At 44.2% G+C, this 19,070-nt stretch overlaps 1 protein-coding gene across 3 annotated transcripts in view; it reads left to right on the plus strand.

The window, feature by feature from the left end:
• The window catches only part of LOC110522255 (protein stum homolog), a 41,053-nt gene that overhangs the window by 13,558 nt on the left and 8,425 nt on the right, over positions 1-19,070 (plus strand). For 2 of the 3 annotated variants that reach the window (XM_021600488.2, XM_021600489.2), the window contains exon 2: positions 6,124-6,303. In XM_021600488.2, coding sequence (XP_021456163.1) covers positions 6,124-6,303 — 180 coding nt within the window. Of the gene's footprint in view, positions 1-6,123; positions 6,304-6,392; positions 6,681-19,070 lie in introns of those variants that run through there. The other variant, XM_021600487.2, reaches the window with a different exon arrangement.

The raw sequence follows: 19,070 nt of genomic DNA on the forward strand, positions 1-19,070 counted from the left end.
CATGTTCAATTTGGTTTAAATAATGCAAAAACAAAGTGTTGGAGAAGAAAGTACAAGTGCAACATGTGCTATGTAAGAAAGCTAACGTTTCAGTTCCTTGCTCAGAACATGAGAACATATGAAAGCTGGTGGTTCCTTTTAGTCTTCAATATTCCCAGGTAAGAAGTTTTAGGTTGTAGTTATTATATTATATTTCCCTCTATACGATTTGTATTTCATATACCTTTGACTATTGGATGTTCTTATAGGCACTTTAGTATTGCCAGTGTAACAGTATAGCTTCCGCCCCTCTCCTCGCTCCTCCCTGGGCTCGAACCAGCAACACATCGACAACAGCCACCATCGAAGCAGTGTTACCCATGCAGAGCAAGGGGAACAACTACTAGAAGGCTCAGAGCGAGTGACGTCTGAAACGCTATTAGCGCGCGCTAACTAGCTAGCCATTTCACTTCGGTTACACAAACCTCATCTTGGGAGTTGATAGGCTTGAAGTCATAAACAGCACAATGCTTGACGCACAACGAAGAGCTGCTGGCAAAACTCATGAAAATGCTGTTTGAATGAATGAACACCTGCTTCTGCCTACCACCACTCAGTCAGATACTTAGATACTTGTATGCTTGTATGCTCAGTCAGATTATATGCAACGCAGGACACGCTAGATAATATCTAGTAATATCATCAACCATGTGTAGTTAACTAGTGATTATAGTTGAATGTTTTTTATAAGATAAGGTTAATGCTAGCTAGCAACTTACCCTGGCTTACCGCATTCGCGTAACAGGCAGTCTCCTTGTGGAGTGCAACGAGAGAGAGGCAGGTCGTTATTGCGTTGGACTAGTTAACTGTAAGGTTGCAAGATTGGATGACAAGTTGAAAATCTGTCGTTCTGCCCCTGAACGAGGCAGTTAACCCACCGTTCCTAGGCCGTCATTGAAAATAAGATGTTCTTAACTGACTTGCCTAGTTAAATAAAGCTATTTTTTTTTAAAGAAAAAAGAAAAAGAAATCGGCGCCCAAAAATACCGATTTCCGATTGTCATAACTTGAAATCGGCCCTAATTAATCGGCCATACTGATTAATCGGTCGACCTCTAGTTCTGAGCACAGACAGTGCAGGCGGCGACGAAAGCGGAGACATCCGGAACTATGATGGGCCACCAAAAGTGTTGTCGCACAAAGGCCAGGGTCCGACAGGCCCCCCGGGGTCCGGTTGGGAACGCTGAGCCTCATGGACCTGTTTCTCTGTACCCATGACGAGGGTAGCCGCCAGGCACGAGGTAGGAAGAATGTCCAAGGGTGTAGAAGCAGGACAATTGCGGTGTCAAAGCACGTCCAGCTTAACATTCTTAGACCCCGGGCAGTAGGAGATGGTGAAGTTGAACCGGGTGAACAACAGGGCCCATTGAGCTTGCCTGAAACGTGCAGCTGCGCTCTGGACGTGGGTTAGGGCCAATCCACCACAGCGCTCACCTTTCCCAGATCCATCTTCACATTCCCAGCAGCGATGATGTATCCAAGGAAGGACATGATGGAGCAATGGAAGTCGCAAATTTCGGCTTTGGTAAACAGCTGGTTCTCCAGGAGACGCTGGAGGACTTGTCGGACATGGCGAACGGGTTCTTAAACTGAGCGGGAAAAGACGAGGATATCGTTGCGGTAGATGAACACAAACCGGTTCAACATGTCCCTGAGAACGTCATTAACTAGGGCGTGGAACAGAGCAGGAGCATTGGTCAAACTAAATGGCATCACCAGGTATTCATAGTGTCCGCTAGCAGTGTTAAAGGCTGTCTTCCACTCGTCACCTTCCTGTAACTGTACCAGGTGGAAGGTCTTCTGCAGGTCTTACTTAGAGAAGATAGTGGTCCCCTGGAGTTACTCGAAAGCCGATGCGATGAGTGGTAGCGGGTAACGTTTTTTTTAACCGTGATGTCATTGAGGCCCAGGTAGTCGATGCACGGGCGCTGAGGGGGAGGCAGAAGGATGGATACCCCCTGCAGCCAGGAAGTCCTTGATGCAGGTCTCCATAGCCTTGGTCTCCGGACCCGACAGTAAAAACAGCCGTAGTGCACGGGAGAAGGTTGATCCTGCAGTCATAGGGTTGATGCCGGAGATTCGAAGTGGCCCGGGCCTTGCTGAAAACCTCCCAGAGATCCTGGTACTACCACGGGAACAGTTGAGAGGTCAGAGGCTTCTTCCGAGCCCACAGGAAGATGTTCCCGAGGCAGGCTGCATCGACTTCAGGCGATGGGCATGGCAGAACGGGCTCCAGCCCCCAATAGTACCCACAGTCCAGTTGATAAGGGGATTGTGGCGCTAGAGCCAAGAACACCCCAATACCATGGGAACCGGAGGAGACTTGATGAGCATAAACTGTATAGACTCACTGTGGTTCCGGGACACACGCATGTGGATAGGAGTAGTATTGTGGGTAACCCTGCCTATGGAGTACCCATCCAGTGCTCTAACGTCCAGGGGACTGGAGAGGGGCTGAGTGGGGATGCCCAGCTCAGACACCAGGGTGGCGTCCATGGAACTCTCGTTGGCCCCAGAGTCAATGAGAACCCAGAGAGATTTAGACTGAGTCACCCAACAGCAGGTTGGCATGGAGAGGGGTGCGAATAAGTGGAGAAGAAAAACTCAGTGTGGCATACCAGAGTACTCATAAACTACTGATGAGCCTGGTCTATTTAAAGGACCGGTAGACACAAAATGACCAGCAGTTCCACAATACAGACAGCTCTGGGTGTTAAGTCAGCATAAGCATTCGGCTGGAAACAGCCTAGCTCTGCCAAGTTCCCCGGAAAAAGGCGAGTCGGCAGACCTCAAAGACTCTCGGGGGACCTCGGGTAAGCTCGGATCCTCGGAGACGTAGACGCCGGGGACTTCCGGAGTTCCTCGGAGGCAAGGTGGGATCCTTTGGCAAGCGATTGGGACTGGAATCAGACCTCCTCTCCCACCTGTTCCCGTAGCCACCCATCGATCGATGGTCAAGGCGATGAGCCAATTGAGATCCGTAGGCAGCTCCCGGGCTGCATGCTCGTCCTTATCCTCCTCCGATAATAATTTAAGGAATATGACGAACAGGAACTCTGTGTTCCAGGCACTCTCGGCAGCCAAAGCGCAGACATCAACCGCATAGTCTTCCACACTGCGGGAGTCTTGGCGAAGCTGAAGTAACTTCCAGGCAGTCTCTCTCCCAGACAACGGAGAATCAAAAACCTTTTTCACCACAGCCACGAACTCCTCCAGGATAACTCACGGCAGATTGTTTTTCCCACACTGTGCCTAGCCCAGGCAAGAGCCCTCCCGGACATTAGTGTTATGAGATACTCTATCTTCGAGCACTCTAGGGGAAGGCTGCAGCTCGAAAATGAGGGATCACTGGGAGAAAAACACCCGACAGGTTCCTGACCCTCCAGCAAAGTGTTCCGGAGGACTTAAGCGGGGTTCTTGGGAAGCTGGGGTGGCCTGGAGAGACGCACTGCTGACAGCGGTGTTACTGGGGGGGGGGGGGGGGGGGGGGGGGGGGGGGGGGGGTGGGGTACTGTCGTGGCCGGCGGCCTCATAGATAATCCACAGAATTGCTTCAGCACTGTATTCAAGGCACAGTCATGGCCTTCTGCCAATGTCTGGAATCAGTCCATAAGACCTCTGAGTATCTCCTCATGTCTCTTAATGGTGGCTCCATGGGAGGAGATGGCGTTGCGGAGCTGCAGGGTCAGTCATCACCAGTTCGTACTATCAGACCTCAGGATAAGACCCAGATGCAGACAGTTACAAAAGTTTATTACAAAAACAGGGAGCAAATGACAGGTCAAGGTCAGGCAGACTCAGACCAGTAATCCAGAGCAGAGTCCGAAAGGTACAGAATGGCATGAAGGCTCAGGGTCAGGGTCAGTCAAATCTGGGAAAACTAGAAAACAGGGATAGAAAAACACTGGTAGGCTTGACACACTGGACACACAAACACAGGATAATGGGAAACACCTGGAGGGGGTGGAGACAAGCGAAACAAAGATTATTGATGGAAATTCCACCAACAGTGGTTGGACTTTTATTTGTGTTTCTTGTCTTTACCTATTTTATTTGACTAGGAAAGAAAGTCAGTTAAGAACAAATTCCAATAATGGCCTAGGGTTAACTGCCTTGTTCAGGGACAGAACAACAGATTTGTACCTTGTCAGCTCAGGGATTTGATCTAGCAACCTTTCAGTTATTAGTCCAACACTCTAACCACTAGGCTACCTGCCACCCCAAATGTTTTGTTCTAATCACAGATTGAATGTATGTTATTATAAGTGTCATTGCAGAAAGCTCTTACTATCTGTGACCACATGCTGTAGGGCAATTCCATGGTAACAGTGATGCTGACACTGAGATTTTTCACTTTAAAATGTATTCCAAACAAAACACCAATGAATGCAAATTTTAACAAACCATATAACTCTATGCACAAGGACTACTTTTAAAAATGTCCACTGAAAGTTTGACAAAAGCATATTTACTTAAGCAGTGCAGATGCAAAGTTTTCTGTGAACATGGTTAAAGGTAGTCCTCGTGCATTGAATTGTATGGTATGTGGAATTGGCCTGTACTAATTAAATCTAATCAAAACTAATCAAATTGTATCTGTCACATGCTCCGAATACAACAGGAGTAGACCTTACTGAGATTAACCAACAATGCAGTTTTAAGAAAATGGAGTTAAGAAAATATTTACAAAATTAACTAAAGTAAAAAAATGACACAATAAAATAAAAATAACGAGGCTATATACAGGGGCTACCGGTACCATGTCAATGTGCGGGGGTACAGGTTAGTTGAGGTAATTTGTACATGTAGGTAGGGGTAAAGTGACTATGCATAGATAAACAGCAAGTAGCAGCAGTGTAAAAACAAAAGGGATAAAAAGGGTTGTTTTGAGGCTAGGTGCAGTTTCTGGTCGTGGGTGGTACATTATAGAGTATATAAAACACAGAAAAATATTGTTTTTGGCTGCACTGGGCCTGTCAGGATTTGTTGTGACTCTCACATTCTTGCATGTGCTCTGTTCATATTTAGAATTACTGAGAGGAGACAATTTTGCATCATCTCTCACCATGGCATAATTTGATTATCTCTAGATCAGTATGGTATGGACGAATTTCCAGTAGGATATAACCTTGATTTGAAAAGGACAGCAATTAAGCAGCATGTCAAGTCGGTCTGAAATCAACCGATCTGTCATGTTCATTCTCACATACATAACCCTCTAAATTATTTGGATGAAATCCTTATATCAATCAATTAAAGAGCATTTCACAAGTCTGTTAACTATAGTTCTCCTAAATTAGATGTTGTGTAAAATTGAACCTACCATTCTGATGCAATTATGAAATGGTCTCATCTGAACAAGCCAAACTTGGCACAGGAACAGTGAACACAAGGACTGCTAGTCCCCTGCTGCTGTCTGTTGATTGTTGAGCTCTTTCCCTGTAAATCATGTTTATCTGCCTACAGAGGAAATTTGGAGGCTATTCTTAGCCTGATTGGCCCGTTTTAAAGGGAAAGGGAGGCAGATCTCTGGCAGTCTACTTACTCTGTGTCTCGTTGGAATCTCCAGTATGATTAATGGTATGTCTCATTTGCGAAGACAGATTCAAATGAAACATAGTGGGAAAATGGGAGAATATTTATTTGTTCACTTCCTTTGGCTGTTTTTTTTTTTTTTTGCGAAAGTAACATTGATTTAGAGGCCAAAATGTAACCATTGAGAATAGTTCAGATTCTGGAAACACTTCAAATTAATTACCCCGTATGAGGTTTGGTTCAGATCACCATAGGCACAAACACGCTCACTATACTGCCGCAGAGTAAACCAGCTGTGGTATAATTCAAGTTTATTATTGAACCTTTTCCTAATTGACTGGACAATGTTTTGGGCCATAGGTCAGTTTACATAGTGTTGCACTGCTGCATGTGAATGAATATTGTATTTGAAACTTCTTTTGACCTGCTCCCACTCTCTTTGATCATCAGAGTCCTAATATTTTGTGTGTGTGTGTGTGTGTGTGTGTGTGTGTGTGTGTGTGTGTGTGTGTGTCCGTGCGCCTTTACACCTGCGTCTTCTCTCCGCAGGTACATTCGTGTCGGCCTTCACGGTGCTGTGCGGAGCGCGGACGGACCTGCCCGACCGCCACATGTGCTGTGTGTTCTGGCTGAACATCGCAGCAGCCTTCATCCAGATCCTCACGGCCATCGTCATGGTGGGCTGGATCATGAGTATATTCTGGGGCATGGACATGGTCATCCTGGCAAGTATGTGTCACTATGTATCATGCCTTTAGACGTGATTGATTTCACTTTTGAAAGTCTATGTGTATAAAACGTATTGTTGTGTATCACAGGTCTATACAGGACATTTTCGAGCAGACGGGTCAGAAAAGGTCCAGAAAGGTCATATCGTACCCCACACATGTACTGAACACAGATTGTCAGCTGATGCCATTGGCATGGTGTTATAGGTTGCCTAGATGCAGGCTGAACATATACAAACCTTCCTTTGTCCCCCCCTGTCAATAAAATGTCTAAACAGTAAAAGAGACACCGAGGTAGGACTGGAGCCTGGTTAGTAGGCCTTAAATCACCAATAAAAAGTTCGGACACACCTACTCATTCAAGGGTTTTTCTTTATTTTTACTATGTTTGACATTGCAGAATAATAGTGAAGACATCAAACCTATGAACTAACACATGCGGAATCATGTAGTAACCAAACAAGTGTTAAACAAATCAAAATATATTTTATGTTTGAGATTCTTCAAAGTAGCCACCCTTTGCTTTGATGACAGCTTTGCACATCTTGGCATTCTCTCAACCAGCATCATGAGGAATGCTTTTCTAACAGTCTTGAAGGAGTTCCCACATATGCTGAGCACTTGTTAGCTGCTTTTCCTTCACTCTGCAGTCCAAACTCTCATTCCTTCACTCTCATTCCAAACCATCTCAATTGGGTTGAGGTCGGGTGATTGTGGAGGCCAGGTCTTCTGATGCAGCACTCCATTACTCTCCTTCTTTCTGATGCAGCACTCCATTGCTCTCCTTCTTGGTCAAATAGCCCTTACACAGCCTGGAGGTGTGTTGGGTCATTGTCCTGTTGAAAACAAATTATAGTCCCACTAAACACAAATCAGATAAGATGGCATATTGCTGCAGAATGCTGTGGAAGCCATGCTAGTTAAGTGTGCCTTGAAATCTAAATAAATCACAGACAGTGTCACTGGCAAAGTACCTCCACACCATCAGACCTCCTCCATGCTTCACAGTGGGAACCACACATGCGGAGATCATTCGTTCACCTACTCTGCGTTTCACAAAGACACTGCGGTTGGAACCAAAAATCTTACATTTGGACTCATCAGACCAAAGGACAGATTTCCACCGGTCTAATGTCCATTGCTCATGTGACTTGGCCCAAGCAAGTCTCTTCTTCTTATTGGTGTCCTTTAGTAGTGGTTTCTTTGCAGCAATTCGACCTTGAAGGCCTGATTCAAGCAGTCTCCTCTGAACAGTTGATGTTGAGATGTGTCTGTTACTTGAACTCTGTGAAGCATTTATTTGGGCTGCAATCTGAGCTGCAGATAACTGTAATGAACTTGTCCTCTGCAGCAGAGGTGCAGTGGTTCTTCCTTTAAAACTTTTGAGCTTATGCCGTGACCGTTAGTGGTAGATGGTGGCATTCTGTCATTGCACCACACCATCACAAGGTGGAGTTAGAACGCTGATCTATCAGTAGTCTAAACTGTGGCAATTAATGGAGGTGTTTTTCGTCTGAGAGTCTCTCCTCTGGCACTAGAGTCCTGTATCAGGCAACAACCACAAAAACTGTTGGTGGTCCTGGAGTTAAGAGAGAACTTGGGTAAATACCAAATAAAAAATAAAAAATCATTTTTATTTAACCAGGTAGGCCAGTTGAGAACAAGTTGTCATTTACAACTGCGACCTGGCCAAGACAAAGCAAAGCAGTGTGACAAAAACAACAACTCAGAGTTACACATTAACAAACGTACAGTCAAACACACAAAAGAAAAGAAAAATAGAAAAATCTATGTACAGTGTGTGCAAATGTAGAAGAGTAGGGAGGTAGGCAATAAATACTGGAGTGATAGATATGCAGATGATGATGTGCAAGTAGAGATACTGGGGTGCAAAATAGCAAGAGGGTAAGTAATAATATGGGGATGAGGTAGTTGGGTGTACTATTTACAGGTACAGTGATCGGTAAGCTGCTCAGACAGCTGATGTTTAGAGAGGGAGGTATAAGACTCCAGCTTCAGAGATTTTTGCAATTTGTTCATTTCATTGGAAGCAGAAGTGTTGGCTTTGGGGATGACCAGTGCAATATACCTGCTGGAGCGCGTGCAACGGGTGGGTGTTGCTATGGTGACTAGTGAGCTGAGATAAGGCGGGGCTTTACATAGCAAAGACGTATAGATGATCTGGAGCCAGTGGGTTTGGCGACGGATATGTAGTGAGGGCCAGCCAACGAGAGCATACAGGTCGCAGTGGTGGGTGGTATATGGGGCTTTGGTGATAAAACGGATGGCACTGTGATAGACTACATCCAATTTGCTGAGTAGAGTGTTGGGGCTATTTTGTAAAGGGTGCGGGCAGCAATCGGTTGAAGAGCATGCACTTAGTTTTACTAGCATCAAGAATGTCCTTTTATTTAACTAGGCAAGTCAGTTAAGAATAAATTCTTATTTACAATGACAGCCTAGGAGCAGTGGGTTAATTGCCTTGTTCAGGGGCATAACAACAGATTTTTACCCTGTCTGCTCACAGATTCAATCTAGCAACCTTTCAGTTACTGGCCCAGCCCTCTAACCACTAGGCTACCTGCCACCCCACGTTACAATTGCTCACTTTCGGTTATTTGAAATGAAATCATCTCCAAAATATATATATATTTTTTTAAAGCCATAGAAAGTTGGTTTCACTTTCAGTTATAAAATAAATCAAATAAGGAACTTGTCTGTCGGCCCTGCACTGAAGACCAAAATTGGTTAAAGAAAATTGGTTAAAAATATATACCACCATCTTTTGCACATGTAATGTTCTTTTCATTATGCATCCTTATTTACAAAGCTATCATTGTTATTGTTATTATTATTAACCCTGCATTATAATTATAGTAAAAGACCCTTAGATATTCTCACAGAGCAGATTTGCCCTAACGTAAAATGCCCCTTAGATATGAATTTAGATTGCTCCAATCCTCTAAATGTAATTATTGGCTGAGAGTCACGTCATTGGCGGAGAATCAGGCGGCATTGGCGGGGTTGAAGAGGGCGACGAACGATCCATGCCAGGCAAACATGCAGATGCTTATTTCAACTACATTTTAGTTGCAACAAGTTTTATCGGGTTTAAATATACTGTCGGCCTACCGTAGGTGACATGAGTCTCACTAGTGTTCAGTAATGTGCTTTTAAATGTGTTGTAGGTCTTTTATTTATTTATTTATTTATTTATTTGTAACATTTATTTTACCACATGAAGGTCTACTTACTCTGCTGGCATCAGTTTATGCCCTCATACATTTAAACTCAGTTTTTCACAATTCCTGACATTAAATCATAGTAAAATCTCCCCGTCTTAGGTCAGTTAGGATCACCACGTTATTGTAAGGATGTGAAATGTCAGAATAATAGTAGAAAGAATGATTTATTTCTACTTTTATTTCTTTCATCACATTCCCAATGGGTCAGAAGTTTCCATACACTCAATTAGTATTTGGTAGCATTGCCTTGTGGTTGAAAAACAAGGTTTCATGACTCCAACCTATGTGTATGTAAACTTCCTTCTTCAACTGTATGTATGTATGTATTTATTTATGTGGAAGCAGCATCACACTTTAATTTTCCAGGTCAAATATCCCCGTAGGACAATAAATTGTATCATATCATGTGTTCATGGACAGTGTTATGAGTTTTTCTTGCCCACATGCCCTGTCCAGGAACACTCATGTTCATAGAGGGTTGGTATGGTATTATAGTAATACTCTGCTCCTGAACACTTTCCAGCCACAGCCGCAACAGATAGTTTTTTTGTGTGGTTTGATGGGTACCGTAATTATCTATCTCCCTCTCTCTTCATTACTCACTGCAGATTGAATTGCATTGCTAAATGTGTTTTTATGAATGAGAATGTCAAAATACTAGAATTTTGGCTCCCATTGTGCATGAGTTACTTGGCGTATAGACCCCACTTAGCGTTTGTGGCTGGGACCTACTCTTTGTTACTATTTCTGTCGGCCCTGCAAGCTGTGTTGGCTGGAACCCTGTGGAGTACCAGCACTAGCCTACATTGCTACCATCATGCCGCACAAAGTTAAAGAAGGTTGGAGTAATGGAGAGGACAGTGTTTTGCTAACACGGGTGCGTGATCTTTTAAATCAACAAGATGTCCAAGCAATTATTACAGCAACAGGAAAATTGCTTCAAATGATTTGTCCAAAACTGGCGGACTCAACTAACAAAAGTATGGGCGATCTGACCAGAGGTCCTAGACTTTAAGAACAGTTTGCAGTTCTTCCATGGAGAGGTGTATGTCATGAAAGAGACTTGCAGCAAGATGACAACAAACTGTAAGTCCACGTGAGATGACAGAACTGTCTGTGAATCATTATTACAGGTGACTGTGAAAACAGACTATCGAGGGACAATCCAGGAGGAATAGCAATGTTGTGGAGAGTCTCCACTTGAGACCTGGATGGAGTCTAGGGACAAAGTGAGGAAAATTATCACCGAAATGCTGCAGATGGATCATAGGAAGATTGAGGTGGATCGCACCCACAGTTCTGAAAAACCGGTAACGAGCCCAGGTGACAGACCCAGGCCGATAGTGGTCAAGGTCCTAAGGTTCAAGGACAAGATGGCTGTTCTGGAGAGAGACTAGAACTTGAGAGGAACTAAAATCTTCCTCAACGAGGACTTCCCAGCTATAAAAGCTGCCAGGGGGTGTGGGGACATTGCTTACATCTGCTACGACAAACTCATTGTCCACCCTCCCTCCCAAAAGCCTGGAATGACTGACGGAGTCAAGCTTCCGGGTCTGTAGCTACATCACACACACACATATATGTGCAATGCTTGATAGTGTGTGTGATGTTAACAGGGAGGACTATTTTCTGCATGACCTGAACATTGACTGGTTAGCAACTAGCTATCCTCTCAAGAGGAAGCTTCTAACTGTGACTAAAGCCTATAATATGACCCAGGTTATCGCTCACCCGACTAGAGTGCATACCAGTAGTGTTGGATCTGCGACATCCACTTGTATTGATCATATCTAGCACGGGACGCAACGTCATCATAGCGCCGATCCATCACGACTGGTCTGCCGATGTAATTCCGTCCGATGTGCCCTCAACTGGCCTTTGCCGGACGTCGGTGACGCCCTTGTCCCAAAGCTAGCACCAGTTAGCCTCGAGACAGGCGCATCTCCCGGCTAGCGTAGTAACGACTACCTAACGGCTTCCCTGTTTCATCTATTTCTGTTCACTGGACCCTATGATGACTTGGCTACATAGCTGATGCCTGCTGGACTGTTCATTAATCACTGTACTCCATTTAGTTGATTTAGTTTATCTGTCAGCCTCAAACTCAGGCCCTGTGTGTAGTTAACTGACCCTCTCTGCCTATTCATCGCCATTTTACCTGTTGTTGTTGTCAGCCGATTAGCTGTTGTTGTCTTACCCGTTGTTGTCTTAGCTAGCTCTCCCAATCAACACCTGTGATTGCTTTATGCCTCACTTTATGTTTCTCTCTAATGTCAATATGCCTTGTATACTGTTTAGGGTAGTTCATCATTGTTTTTATTTTACTGCAGAGTCCCTAGTCCCACTCAACATGCTCTTTTGTCCCACCTCCCACACATGCGGTGACCTCACCTAGCATAACTAGTGCCTCCAGAGATGCAACCTCTCTTATCGTCAATCAATGCCTAGGTTTACCTCCACTGTACCCGCACCCTACTGTACATTATGCCCTGAATCTATCCTACCACATCCAGAAATCTGCTCCTTTTATTCTCTATTCACAACGCACTAGACAACCAGTTCTGATAGCCTTTAGCCGTACCCTCATCCTACTCCTCCTCTGTTCCTTGGGTGTAGAGGTTAACCCAGGCCCTGTGTGTCCCCAGGCGCTCTCATTTGTTGACTTCTGTAACCGTAAAAGCCTTGGTTTCATGCATGTTAACATCAGAAGCCTCCTCCCTAAGTTTGTTTTACTCACTGCTTTAGCACACTCCGCCAAATTTCCATCCCCAACTACAACATTTTCCATCAAGATAGAACTGCCAAAGGGGGAGGAGTTGCAATCTACTGCAGAGATAGCCTGCAAAGTTCTGTCATACTTTCCAGGTCTATGCCCAAACAGTTCGAGAGCTGGGAGCTGACACTGTCGTAGTCCATGTTGGGTCAAACGACATCAGGAGGGCCAACTCAGAACATTTGAAAACTGATTTAAAAAAAATAAATTTAGTATTAAGACTCCAAAACGGCCAATCATTTCAAGTCCAGTACCATCGTTGGATTGCGGGTGTAAAAGATTCAGCAGACTGTTGGCATTACATATCTGGCTAAAATATTATTGTAGCTCTGCTGGAGTCACTTTTATAGATAACTTTGACACCTTCTGGAAACAGAAGATACTCCACAGGAATGACAGAGTCCATCCAAATCATCGTGGCTCCTGGACTCTGGCCACACATTTCAAGGCTGTGTTGAAACTATGACTTTTCAATTATCCAAGACCAGCTCTGTTAATCCCTACCATTGTGACAATGAGTCGTCATAATGCTGCGTTATGATTATTATTTTATGTGCCCCTAATTGCACCGAGTACCTCTGTTTATCCTACAGCTATTGTATGCTTTAAACATGAGCCTATGAACCAGAGTTACACTGTTAGCACTTAGACAGTATGCCCTAGTAGGAAGGCCACTTTGTGCAGCTCACCCTGCACTATCAATTCCAATAGAAATAACATGAGCAAGTCTACTTCTGATAAGCTTCCCAGTAAAGCATTCAAAACAATCAAGCAACCCAGAAAAGTGCTAGAAAATAGCTCATATTAACAAATGCAGCCTGAGAAACTAGGTCCATGAAGTCAATAACTTGCTTGTAACAGATAAAATGCATATTCTATCTCTGAAACTCACTTAGATAATACCTTTGATGATACAGTGGTAGCATACATGGTTATAACCTCTGCCGAAAAGACAGAAATGGCAACGGGTGCGATGTTGCGATCTATATTCAGAACCACATTCTTGTAAAGCTTAGAGACGATCTATTGTTAAATACTTTTGAAGTAATATGGCTACAGGTTTATCTGCCTCACATAAAGCCCATTCGTGTTGGAAGCTGCTATAGACCACCAAGTGCTAACAGTCAGTATCTGGATAATATGTGTAAAATGCTTGATAATGTTCAGGTTGTCAGTCAATCCAAATCTATAGGATGTAGTGATCACAATATAACAGCCATATCTAGGAACACCAAAGTTCCAAAGGCTGGGCCTAATATAGTGTATAAGAGGTCATACAATAAGTTTTGTAGTGATTCATGTGTTGATGATGTAAATCCTTTTTGCTGTTCTGTGGTGTGTAATGAGGAGCAACCAGATGCTGCACTTGACACATTTATGAAATTGCTTATTCCAGTTATTAATAAGCATGCACCCATTAAGAAAATTACTGTAAAAACTGTTCAATCTCCTTGGATTGATGAGGAATTAAAAAATTGTATGGTTGATAGGGATGAGGCAAAAGGTATGGCAAATAAGTCTGGCAGCCCAGCTGAATTGGCAAATGGACTGCAAATTCAGAAATCATATGACTAAACGAAATAATTAGAAAAATAAACTATACTATGAAAAAAAACAGTTATGTAAAAATTATAGTAAAAAGCTTTGAGGCACTTAATTGAAATGTTGGAGATAAAAAGCCAACTCGGCTCCATCATTCATTGAATTAGATGGCTCATTCATCACAAAGCCCACTGATATTGCCAACTAATTTAATGGCGTTTTCATTGGCAAGATAAGCAAACTTAGGGATGACATGCCAGCAACAAAGCTGATACTATACATCCAAGTATATTTGACTAAATTTTGAAAGACAAGTGTTGTACTTCTGAATTCCATAAAGTCTGTGTGGAAGAGGTGAAAAAAGTGTTGTTGTCTATTAGAGGTAGACCGATTATGATTTTTCAACACCGATACCGATTATTGGAGGACCAAAAAAAAGCCGATACCGATTAATCGGCCGATTTAAAAGAACATTTATTTATTTGTAATAATGACAATTACAACAATACTGAATGAACACTTTTATTTTAACTTAATATAATACATCAATCAAATCAATTTAGCCTCAAGTAAATAATGAAACATGTTCAATTTGGTTTAAATAATGCTCGTTAAGTGTTGGAGAAGAAAGTAAAAGTACAATATGTGCCATATAAAAAAAGCTAACGTTTAAGTTCCTTGCTCAGAACATGAGAACATATGAAAGCTGGTGGTTCCTTTAAACATGAGACTTCAATATTCCAAGAATATTAGTTTAGGTTGTAGTTAATATTGTATTTATAGGACTATTTCTCTCTATACCATTTGTATTTCATATACCTTGGACTATTGGATGTTCTTATAGGCACTTTAGTATTGTCAGTGTAACAGTATAGCTTCCGTCCCTCTCCTCACCCCTACCTGGGCTCGAACCAGGAACAGATCGACAACAGCCACCCTCGAAGCATCGTTACCCATCGCTCCACAAAAGCCGCGGCCCTTGCTGAGCAAGGGGAACAACTACTCCAAGTCTCAGAGCGAGTGACGTTTGAAACTCTATTAGCGCATACCTCGCTATCTAGCTAGCCATTTCACATCGATTACACCAGCCTAATCTCGGGAGTTGATAGGCTTGAAGTCATAAACAGCGCAATGCTTGAAGCATTGCGAAGAGCGGCAAATGCACGAAAGTGCTGTTTGAATGAATGCTCACGAGCCTGCTGCTGCCTACCACCGCTCAGTCAGACTGCTCTATCAAATATCAAATCATAGACTTAATTATAACATAATAACACACAGAAATACGAGCCTTAGGTCATTAATATGGTCAAATCCGGAAACTATCATTTTGAAAATAAAACATTTATTATTTAGTGAAATACGGAACCATTCCGTATTTTATCATAAGTATAAATATTCCTGTTACAATGCACAACCTTCAATGTTATGTCATAATTACGTAAAATTCTGGCGAATTAGTTCGCAACGAGCCAGGCTGCCCAAACTGTTGCATATACCCTGACTCTGCGTGCAATGAACGCAAGAGAAGTGACACAATTACCCTAGTTTAATATTGCCTGCTAACATTAATTTATTTTAACTAATTACTCAGGTTTAAAAAAATATACTACTGTGTATTGATTTTAAGAAAGGCATTGATGTTTATGGTTAGGTACATTTGTGCAACGATTGTGCTTTTTTCGCAAATGCGCTTTTGTTAAATCATCCCCCTTTGGCGAAGTTGGCTGTCTTTGTTAGGAAGAAATAGTCTTCACAGTTTGAAAATTACTGAGGATAATAGCAGACGATATTGCCTCTCCTATTTGCCACATCTTCAATTTAAGCCTACTAGAAAGTGTGTGCTAAAGTCATTCCGCTATTCAAGAATAGTAAAGCCCCCTGGCTCAAATAGCCGACCAATCAGCTTGTTACCAACCTTAGTAAACTTCTGGAAAAAATGGTGTTTGAACAGATACAATGCTATTACACAGTAAACAAATTGACAACAGACTTTCAGCACGCTTACAGGGAAGGACACTCAACAAGCACAGCACTTACACAAATGACTGAGGATTGGCTGAGAGAAATTGATGATAAAATGATTGTGGGGGCTGTCTTGTTAGACTTCAGTGCAGCTTTTGACATTATTGATCATAGTCTGCTGCTGGAAAAATGTATGAGTTTTGGCTTTACACCTTCCTGCTATAATGTAGATAAAGCATTACACAGAGGGTCGGCACTTCCGGCGCCGACAGAGATGGCCGCCTCACTTCGCGTTCCTAGGAAACTATGCAGTGTTTTGTTTTTTTACGTGTTATTTCTTACATTAGTACCCCAGGTCATCTTAGGTTTCATTACATACAGTCGAGAAGAACTACTGAATATAAGATCAGCGTCAACTCACCATCAGTACGACCAAGAATATGTTTTTCGCGACGCGGATCCTGTGTTCTGCCTTTCACCCAGGACAACGGAATGGATCCCATGCAGCGACCCAAAAAAACGACTCAGAAAAAGAGGGAAACGAGGCGGTCTTCTGGTCAGACTCCGGAGACGGGCACATCGTGCACCACTCCCTAGCATTCTTCTCGCCAATGTCCAGTCTCTTGACAACAAGGTTGATGAAATCCGAGCAAGGATAGCATTCCAGAGGGACATCAGAGACTGTAACGTTCTTTGCTTCACGGAAACATGGCTCACTAGAGAGACGCTATCGGAGGCGGTGCAGCCAGCGGGTTTCTCCACGCATCGCGCCGACAGAAACAAACATCCTTCTGGTAAGAAGAGGGGCGGGGGCGTATGCCTTATGGCAAACGAGACATGGTGTGATGAAAGAAACATACAGGAACTCAAATCCTTCTGTTCACCTGATTTAGAATTCCTCACAATCAAATGTAGACCGCATTATCTACCAAGAGAATTCTCTTTGATTATAATCACAGCCGTATATATCCCCCCCCCAAGCAGACACATCGATGGCTCTGAACAAACTTTATTTGACTCTCTGCAAACTGGAATCCATTTATACGGAGGCTGCATTCATTGTAGCTGGGGATTTTAACAAAGCTAATCTGAAAACAAGACTCCCCAAATTTTATCAGCATATCGATTGCGCAACCAGGGGTGGAAAAACCTTGGATCATTGTTACTCTAACTTCCGAGACGCATATAAGGCCCTGCCCCGCCCTCCTTTCGGAAAAGCTGACCACGACTCCATTTTGTTGATCCCTGCCTACAGACAGAAACTAAAACAAGAGGCTCCCGCGCTGAGGTCTGTTCAACGCTGGTCCAACCAAGCTGACTCCACACTCCAAGACTGCTTCCATCACGTGGACTGGGACATGTTTCGTATTGCGTCAGATAACAATATTGACCAATACGCTGATTCGGTGTGCGAGTTCATTAGAACGTGCGTTGAAGATGTCGTTCCCATAGCAACGATTAAAACATTCCCTAACCAGAAACCGTGGATTGATGGCAGCATTCGCGTGAAACTGAAAGCGCGAACCACTGCTTTTAATCAGGGCAAGGTGACTGGTAACATGACCGAATACAAACAGTGCAGCTATTCCCTCCGCAAGGCTATCAAACAAGCTAAGCGTCAGTACAGAGACAAAGTAGAATCTCAATTCAACGGCTCAGACACAAGAGGCATGTGGCAGGGTCTACAGTCAATCACGGACTACAAGAAGAAATCCATCCCAGTCACGGACCAGGATGTCCTGCTCCCAGGCAGACTAAATAACTTTTTTGCCCGCTTTGCCACTGACACGGCCTGCAACGAAAACATGCGGACTCTCCTTCCCTGCAGCCGAGGTGAGTAAGACATTTAAACGTGTTAACCCTCGCAAGGCTGCAGGCCCAGACGGCATCCCCAGCCGCGCCCTCAGATCATGCGCAGACCAGCTGGCCGGTGTGTTTACGGACATATTCAATCAATCCCTATACCAGTCTGCTGTTCCCACATGCTTCAAGAGGGCCACCATTGTTCCTGTTCCCAAGAAAGCTAAGGTAACTGAGCTAAACGACTACCGCCCCGTAGCTCTCACTTCCGTCATCATGAAGTGCTTTGAGAGACTAGTAAAGGACCATATCACCTCCACCCTACCCGACACCCTAGACCCACTCCAATTTGCTTACCGCCCAAATAGGTCCACAGACGATGCAATCTCAACCACACTGCACACTGCCCTAACCCATCTGGACAAGAGGAATACCTATGTGAGAATGCTGTTCATCGACTACAGCTCGGCATTCAACACCATAGTACCCTCCAAGCTCGTCATCAAGCTCGAGACCCTGGGTCTCGACCCCGCCCTGTGCAACTGGGTACTGGACTTCCTGACGGGCCGCCCCCAGGTGGTGAGGGTAGGCAACATCATCTCCATCCCGCTGATCCTCAACACTGGGGCCCCACAAGGGTGCGTTCTGAGCCCTCTCCTGTACTCCCTGTTCACCCACGACTGCGTGGCCACGCACGCCTCCAACTCAATCATCAAGTTTGCGGACGACACAACAGTGGTAGGCTTGATTACCAACAACGACGAGACGGCCTACAGGGAGGAGGTGAGGGCCCTCGGAGTGTGGTGTCAGGAAAATAACCTCACACTCAACGTCAACAAAACTAAGGAGATGATTGTGGACTTCAGGAAACAGCAGAGGGAACACCCCCCTATCCACATCGATGGAACAGTAGTGGAGAGGGTAGCAAGTTTTAAGTTCCTCGGCATACACATCACAGACAAACTGAATTGGTCCACTCACACAGACAGCATCATGAAGAAGGCGCAGCAGCGCCTCTTCAACCTCAGGAGGCTGAAGAAATTTGGTTTGTCACCAAAAGCACTCACAAACTTCTACAGATGCACAATCGAGAGCATCCTGGCGGGCTGTATCACCGCCTGGTACGGCAACTGCTCCGCCCACAACCGTAAGGCTCTCCAGAGGGTAGTGAGGTCTGCACAACGCATCACCGGGGGCAAACTACCTGCCCTCCAGGACACCTACACCACCCGATGTTACAGGAAGGCCATAAAGATCATCAAGGACATCAACCACCCGAGCCACTGCCTGTTCACCCCGCTATCATCCAGAAGGCGAGGTCAGTACAGGTGCATCAAAGCTGGGACCGAGAGACTGAAAAACAGCTTCTATCTCAAGGCCATCAGACTGTTAAACAGCCACCACTAACATTGAGTGGCTGCTGCCAACACACTGACACTGACACTG

The sequence above is a fragment of the Oncorhynchus mykiss genome, chromosome 4, assembly GCF_013265735.2.
Source record: "Oncorhynchus mykiss isolate Arlee chromosome 4, USDA_OmykA_1.1, whole genome shotgun sequence".
Lineage (NCBI taxonomy): Eukaryota > Metazoa > Chordata > Actinopteri > Salmoniformes > Salmonidae > Oncorhynchus > Oncorhynchus mykiss.